This window comes from Bidens hawaiensis, unplaced genomic scaffold (assembly GCF_021521415.1).
Source record: "Bidens hawaiensis isolate Kalapana, Puna unplaced genomic scaffold, B.hawaiensis_p1.1 tig00029891_1, whole genome shotgun sequence".
Lineage (NCBI taxonomy): Eukaryota > Viridiplantae > Streptophyta > Magnoliopsida > Asterales > Asteraceae > Bidens > Bidens hawaiensis.
In genome coordinates this window covers 230,105-237,888 of record NW_027494965.1, presented here as the reverse complement: position 1 = coordinate 237,888, position 7,784 = coordinate 230,105, and the positions used below count along the sequence as shown (strand labels likewise).

Below are 7,784 nucleotides of genomic sequence, written 5' to 3'. Positions count from 1 at the left end.
ACCTCACCACGTGTGATGAACAGCATTTCCTGTACTGGATCACATTCTCGCACTAAGTAACTACACTTCGTGTAAAGAACTAGGTTTAGACGGTCACACATGGCATCCAACAAACGTTCATCCATCATTTCAAACATTGGTACCTACAGTAAGAAGGTGAATCCTGCTTTAACAAACATTGGCAATGTATCTTGATGATTAGATAGGTCATCCTATATCTATACATCTATATGGCAAAGCTGAACGAAACAAAACTCAAATCATGTTAATATTTTATAATAACTTTAAAAGAAATAATGATACAGAATGTTTACTATAGAAAAACAATGAAGCAATCTACCCTAATTGAGCAATTTGTGGACTGGGTTCAAACTGTGGGGCACGTCTTTCACATCACAACTGGGATATCTATGATACATATAAATTTACTTTTCTTCTGTTTTGCAATGGCTTTACGCTGGCTCTACACTAGAATGAGGCACCGTAGACATGTTTAAGGTGGATTCACCGTAAGTTTATAGTGGGTTCAAAGGGTGGGTGTTTTCCTTTTTCACTTATAAAATTGTTGTCTATTCTTCTACAAAGGTCTGCAGATGTGGTCCGCAGAGTCGCAAATTGCAGACATTTTACCTGTTAAAAAACAAACTGCATCTTATAGTCTTGTATAAGACAAAAGATATTTTCGTGTGTGCTTATTTAGATTAATGGACAGGCCAAATCTTTTAAGATCACATCTACCAAAGTTAAACTTAAGCGCCAGGCTCGGCCCAAAGGGAGGGCGGGGAGGGCGACGGACCCAGGCCCACTCTCCCTAGAGGCCCATAATTATATAAAAAATATTTATATTTTATATATAACTTTGTATGTTAGACTAAGAAATCAAAGGTCATAGGTTCAAATCCTACAAGTGGTGTTTTTTTAAAGAAAAAAACTTTCATTTGTGTTTTATATGAGTCATTTTAGTAACCTGTTTATTATTATTATTTTTTTTGGTCCTTTTTGGGCTTTTTAAACGCCCTATTGGTAAAATTGTCAAACTATCTATCACATAATTGAGGACGCGATTTTAGGGGGGCCGTTTTAAAACTCGTCCTAGGCCCCAAATATTTAAGGTATTAAGCCCTGATAAGCGCATAGGCTCCAAGCTACTACGAGATTGACTAAATGATTAACTCGCACTAAATCACCAGAAGTGTTTGCGCTTCTTGGATTCCGCTGGAGAGTTTGGGATCCCATTATGAGTCCACGGTAAAACGAAAGCACTAGCCCGTGATCATAAGTGAGACAAATAGGTGGGTCCTCTAGCCTCCAAGGATGCATCACTGAAAAGACTATGACAAGTAGTATCAGAGCTCGGGGTAGTTGGCAGTTCGCAAGTCAAAGCCAATATCCCAAAAGTTCTTAAACTATGGTGAGAATCAAATGTGACTCCTTAAAGTGTTTGAAGCCTCCAAGAGTCCAAGTGTAAGATTGTTGGGCTCTGTAGGCATTAGCAAAACTTAGGCCAGCCGACCCCAGGCAAGGGCACATGCAAGGACAGCCGGGCCCGGTAGCCAATGCTTCTTTAGCTTAGCAGAAAAAATAAGCCAAAAGTAAAGGTTTACTGTGAACGAATAAGCCACTTATAATAAAGCAAAAAACCTTATCCCAAAATGAAACCCAAAAATATCGTGGAAACAATTGTTACTAACATGTTACTTATGAAAAATAAAAAAAAGGATTGGATAATAAATAAACGTATTGTGTCCCATATATGAAGTAAAGAACATAATCAAGGATTTTTAGATGGTAACAAAAGTCAAGGACTATAAAACAAGACCAAACAGGTAAGTCCACAAACCTGCATATTGCCAAGGAGCAAAGCAAATAGAACCAACCCAATAACAGCAATAAAGTCAGCAAAAAGAATCTCTCCATAGAAAGTGCTTGCTTTAAGGCCTTGACCAAGAGAACTGTATCCAAATAGAACATTTTTTAGATATAAGGATGTTAGGACTAATCTTGTTTGTTCACATATGACACGTGATACATAGTGATTAGTTGATTACTAACCTTAGACTTTGCAAGCCCCACCATGAACAACACAAAATTTTCTGTCCGAAATCCCTAGTTTCTAATACACGAGTTTGAAGAGCATCAAGGAATATGCCAATATCAAAGTTAGTTGAATCTTTGATTTCATTCCGTTCAAGAAGAGGACATGAAGTGTTGAGGAATCCATAATCTCCAACACGGCCTTTTCCACAATATAAATAATTGGAGTGACAGTTATGCCTTTGACACGCAATATGCCAGCATCTCAGTTCACTTTCAACTGCAAACAAGTACCAAAGGGCTCCAACTACCTGTTTATAAAATATCTCTCTTACCATCAAAAGAGTAGATACATATTTTTTGTAATATAAACTGAACAACATGAAATAGTACTTACATGACTAGCAAGCACATAGAGAAAGAAGTTAAAAGCAGCTCCAGACCATGCTTTTTCAATAAGAAAACCAGAAACTTTGGTCACTTTCTGATAGAACAATGAAGTTTGTATAATTCGAGGGGCATATTGAGAGAAGATAATGAACTTCAAAAGCTTTTCCTTCGGAAATGAGGTTGGCCCATCTAAATTTCGGAAGATTACCAAAACTGCAAACTGCACACAAATCATAAAGATATCATGCGATGGACACGTTCAGGTCTAAAAGAATAGAAAACAGACATACACACCTGTGGAAGGGGAAGTGCTGCTAACACATCAATGATGAAGTAGGATCTTAGGTAGTGTTCTGCCACATAATGACGGTCGTTTATGCATACTCTTCTCCCAAATATGTGATTATAACGAGGAACATACGCAGTTTGAAACTTGATGATGATGTGAGCTGCATATAATATGTCAAAAAAAGAACGAAAAACACACACAACAATTGCCAAATTCCGGTCCATGTCAAGGCACTTTTGGGCGCCATTAATTACAGGAATATATAAAAATAAAGGGTCTAAAGACAGTGCCATCACAGAAAATAATAGAAACGTTTTGTTCCACTTCAGAATAGATTCACTCTCTGGATCAAAAAGCTTCATCGAATCACTTTCAACTTTCATCTTTGAATCAGTACTTACTATTCTCCTCGAGCTTTGTCGTTTTGCGCGCTTGTCCTGAATCCTGTTCACAATTGTCTGAGATTCAGAATTGGGAATTCAAACGTAAAAAGTTTATCAAACGAAACAACAATCATGCCTCATGTCAGTGTCTTCGAATTTAACATAACGACTCATGCCAATGTCCTCAAGTGTTGGCCTTCTTCACAATGAAAGATAAACCTCCAAAGTCTACATCACCATTCACCAGTACAATATGTTACAACAAAACTGAAGTTGTTACATACACATTTTATTAAAAAGGTAGGGAATGCAACATACTACAATGGCAAAGGACAGTTCCAGAAAATTACTGTCCCTTGAGCATTTTCTTTAGCTACTACTTGTTGCATATGTGTATGTTTACTAGCTCATAATAAGCTTATGAATTATGTAACATAACCAGATGGGAGAAAAATATTTGCATATTAGTTGTGTTGATAATTTATGGATAAAGCATATGATCATATACAAATTTTCTCAAGTCACTTACAATATAAATAGGAAAGATAATAATATAAACTTAAAACAAAAATTAGAAAGGAATAAATTGCTACAATTGGCCATTTGGTTTGATTTCGAATGACAAATATCCCTATTTGGGAAGGGATTATGTAAATTTGCCTATTTTTGTGAAGACTTAATTACAGCCTCCTCCACTGCTATAAATCCAAATTTATAAAAGTAGGCATATTCAGCGTATAAATTATGCTTTCAAACCACTCGTTAGCCACTAGTCGGGTAGTGGGATAGGGACAAGCGAATAGCGAGTAATTGGATTGGAATGTACATGCAATTTTTCTAACATGCATATATATACGTAAAAGATCTAATACAATAATGTCTTATCATACATTACATACAAGACAACCTATATCCATGAGATTGATCCAAGAAATCACATCACATGATCTCAAAATCGTCAATCTATATCCAAAGTCCAAACAAATAGATTTGGATCATCAATCCATCAATTTTTTAATTATTCTTAACGAAAAACTTTTTTGAGTGTAACTATGAAAAACAAATATGGATTTGAGCGTAATTGGATGTTATTACGAGGGTGCAAACGAGCAGAGCTACTCGAGTTCGACTTGTTAAAAAGCTCGATAGGGCCGAGCTTAATTGAGCCTGAGCCTGAGCCTGAGCCCGAGCTCAAGCCTAAAAGTTAGCTCGTTTAATAAACAAACCCGAGCCCGAACTTCACTTATCGAGCTCAAGCTGGCTCGCGAGCCTAAACGAGCCGCCATTTATATAATTTTTAAAATATATATTTAATAATTATTGATTAATATATATAATGTTATGAAAAAATAAATATATATTATTTTATACATAAAAATTATAATAGAAAAAAATATAAAAATAATTATAATTATATAAAAAAATTTGATAAATAGTAAACAAGCAGAGCTCGAGCGTAAAAATCTACTCACGAGCGGAACTTAAAACGACTCGGCTCGTTTGCACCCGTGTGATAACCTCGAGTGTAATTTGCATACGTAATGTACGATACGCGATGATTATTGTATACTAACCCTCCCCCCATAGACAGATACCACAACCATGTTTCAAACAACAAATTGTAGCAATCTGATTCACCCTACCTTTAGTTTATTATTAAGATGAATTTCATAAATGTGTATAATTATTAAATTATACACTCTAAAAAGCATAGAGTTATTATAACAATAACAGAGGACGAAAATCAAATGAATTAAGAAAACCTAAAGTCGTAACCTCAAGACAGAACTACGAGATAGAGTTATTATAACAATAACAGAGGACGAAAATCAAATGAATTAAGAAAACCTAAAGTCGTAACCTAAAGCATGGTTTACTTCAAGCGACATGCTCATTCGACTACAAGAAATTCCATTGATGTTATAGCGCAGTTTGTTTGTTCGCTTACAAGCAGTCTCATTTGACTATTCAAAGCAGTCGTTCTAATTGACAATCGATTTAAAGCAACGGACTTAAGAAGTTCGATGATTTCAGGTATAGCGTTTCACCCATAATCTATTGATCTAAGTATATTATTCGATTTGATTTACAATATATTATCTAATTCACAACAATAGATAGCATTTTATCTGTTCACAACAGTATGTAATATTTGTTTTCACAACTGTAGGTATTGTTTGGTTAACACCATTATATTGTTATGTGGAAGTTTAGTCTTGCTATGCATATAAACTGATGTATGAATAGTTGATGCGATGCAACTTGCTTTTAACTATAGGAGTTGTTTAATAGCTGCTTAATGTTTTTGGAAACACTTAGTATGTGTGCTATCCTTTCTTAATCACATCAACTTCTTATTTAATTCATTTATGTGTGCTTAATGTTTTTGGAAACACTTCGTCTCTGTTTCACTGAGAAGGTAACTGCATTAAAAGATAAGATTATGGTCACAACAATGAATGAGGATAAGCATATTACTTTTGATGGCATTGCTTCAAATTTGCATTACTTTCAGTGAGTAAGACCATTTATCCTTATTTATGCATTGCCAATTTTCTTAATCTTAACTTCTAACAATTTAGCTGATGGGCCTTTGATGTTTGAGCGAATTTAGTTGGTTTTGCAGATAATTTAAGACGCACAGATGCTTGCTTTCAGTATCTTTAGTTCTAGCAAAATGTATGATTTTGTAAATAGTGCATAAGATCCTACAATTTTCTGTGTTTGAAATGCAGGTGAGTGACAGTAACCTTGCAAAGGAGTGAGTATAAACGGAAAGTCGGAGCTTTGTAAATGATTTGTATATTATCTCAATTTGTTTAAAATATTTGAATGGAATAGGTTATTCAGTTAGTTTTGTCATTTGTGGATAGTGGTCCATATTTTGTATTTATCGGAATAGTGATTTGACCATCTATAAATAACATATTTTGTGACGCCACAACGCCCGTGTTTTTAACTAGTTTTTTTTAACGGGCAAACGAACAATAAAATGCCTAGGTGCAAAAGTCGCGCCATTTAGTTACCACTACACCACATGCTAGAGGTGCACAAACTGATTGAAAAACTCAAAACCGGTTTGGGTTAAAACCGGTTTGGTTTGGTCAACAAAAGTCAAAACCGATTTATGATCGGTTTTGGTTCGGGTTGGTTGAATCCGGCTTGTTGACCGGTATACAATTGGTTTCCATTCGGGTTTTGATCGGTATCAGTTCGGGTTTTGACCGGTTTCAGTTCGGTTAACCGGTTTTGGGGAGAAAATTACAAACCGGTCCAAGCCAACGGTTTCAAATGGTTAGGTTTCGGTTCAGTTCAGTTTTCGGGTCGGTTCAATTAACCGGTTTATTTGCCCACCTCTACCACATACCACATTGGAAAGGACTTTAATTACGAGAAACTCATATTTCCTACAACCACAACATACATAATTAATAAACTAAAAATAACTTTATTTATGATAATGATAATAAAGATAAATTTAATTACCTGACAAGAAAATCCAATCCAGATTCTCCAAATTCCTCTTTAAAAAGAAAGTCAAGTTTTTCCGTAGTAGTTATATAGCGAAAGTGTAGATAAAATCAGAAATATATTAATGCCAAGAGTAGGAATTAGTAGGAAGCTTCTTGCCAGATACATGGAAGCAACAGTCCAGTTCTTTTCATACATGCAAAAATCAAGTTTACTTTCTTCACCCAGCCCACATGATTTGTTGAAATTAGGAGATTGGTATAAAAACATATGGATTTTGAAACAATAGTTAGTCTATAGATACATCGATAGAGCCATGTGTTAATATTTTAGTGTAATTGGATTGTCACACCCCGATCAAAGGCGGCGGAACATGCCGGGGTGCAACGTGACTGGACAAATACACAAGACACTATTAAAGTGATAATATTTAATCAACTTATTAATTTCATTCAATCACCAAAGTAACACATATTGTTCATACAAATAACATCAAAACATAAGAAATAGATATTGTTCATTCTTCTAATAACCTAGTGGTTTCAAAATAGAATGACGTCTTCAAACTCCAACTCAAGTAATAATCAAACTTGTAACATGCAAAAAATAACATTTGTCAACACGTATGTTGGTGAGCAATTTCATAGTTTTGAGTATATATAATATGAGTGAAATCCACAAACGTATATGAGACTATAAATAAAAGCACTCGCGCACGTAAATCATATGAGACATATAACACACAATAGAGCGAGTATTCTAGCATCATATACCCTAAAGTTTGTGGTTTGAGAAATGAGTATAATATAAATCATTTTTTTTTGAATAAGTATGCATGTTATCCCCAAAAGATAAAAGTGAAAACGGGGGATGAAATGTACTCACGTTAACTAAGTAACTTGAAAGATTGATTCGTGAATAATCAGAGATCGGGTTTAACGAGCAAGACCTAGATTAAACGGGTCTTAAGTTAGTAGGTAGACTTGGAAGGGTTTAAAATAAAATATGACAAGTAAAGTAAATAAATGAAGTTTATGGTTTAAAAATGTAAATACTTGAGAAATTAAAGAATTATTCTAAAAAGTAAGTTTACTCGAAACCGGGTCTTGGTATTTCATTCATAATTATTACTCAACCTATGTTAAGTAACTTATGTGGGTTATAATGCACTAATGCAAGACCTTTGGGTATATGAACACCAAAACAAGGTTTTAATC

At 34.7% G+C, this 7,784-nt stretch overlaps 1 protein-coding gene across 2 annotated transcripts; it reads right to left on the bottom strand.

The window, feature by feature from the left end:
- Positions 1-1,797: 1,797 nt before the first annotated feature.
- Positions 1,798-6,738, bottom strand: LOC143579649 (cyclic nucleotide-gated ion channel 1-like). 2 transcript variants are annotated; one of them, XM_077062895.1, is made up of 5 exons: positions 6,583-6,738; positions 2,719-3,324; positions 2,432-2,644; positions 2,053-2,345; positions 1,798-1,952 (listed from the first exon to the last, which is right to left on the bottom strand). In XM_077062895.1, exons 2-5 carry the CDS (start codon positions 3,094-3,096, stop codon positions 1,799-1,801), a joined length of 1,038 nt encoding a protein of 345 aa, XP_076919010.1. In that variant the 5' UTR covers positions 3,097-3,324; positions 6,583-6,738; the 3' UTR covers position 1,798. The 2 variants fall into 2 exon arrangements, with proteins under 2 accessions (XP_076919010.1, XP_076919009.1); XM_077062894.1 differs by lacking the exon at positions 6,583-6,738 and adding an exon at positions 3,987-4,495 and having other exon boundaries at positions 2,719-3,783.
- Positions 6,739-7,784: the final 1,046 nt, after the last annotated feature.

Bases quoted from the DNA above. Each gene is read 5' to 3' on its own strand.
- LOC143579649 (XM_077062895.1), bottom strand. From the start codon at position 3,096: ATGAAAGTTGAAAGTGATTCGATGAAGCTTTTTGATCCAGAGAGTGAA. The intron at 2,645-2,718 runs GTGTGTATGTCT...ATTTGTGTGCAG, and splicing joins CAGCACTTCCCCTTCCACAG to TTTGCAGTTTTGGTAATCTT. The intron at 2,346-2,431 runs GTAAGTACTATT...TTTTATAAACAG, and splicing joins TCTATGTGCTTGCTAGTCAT to GTAGTTGGAGCCCTTTGGTA.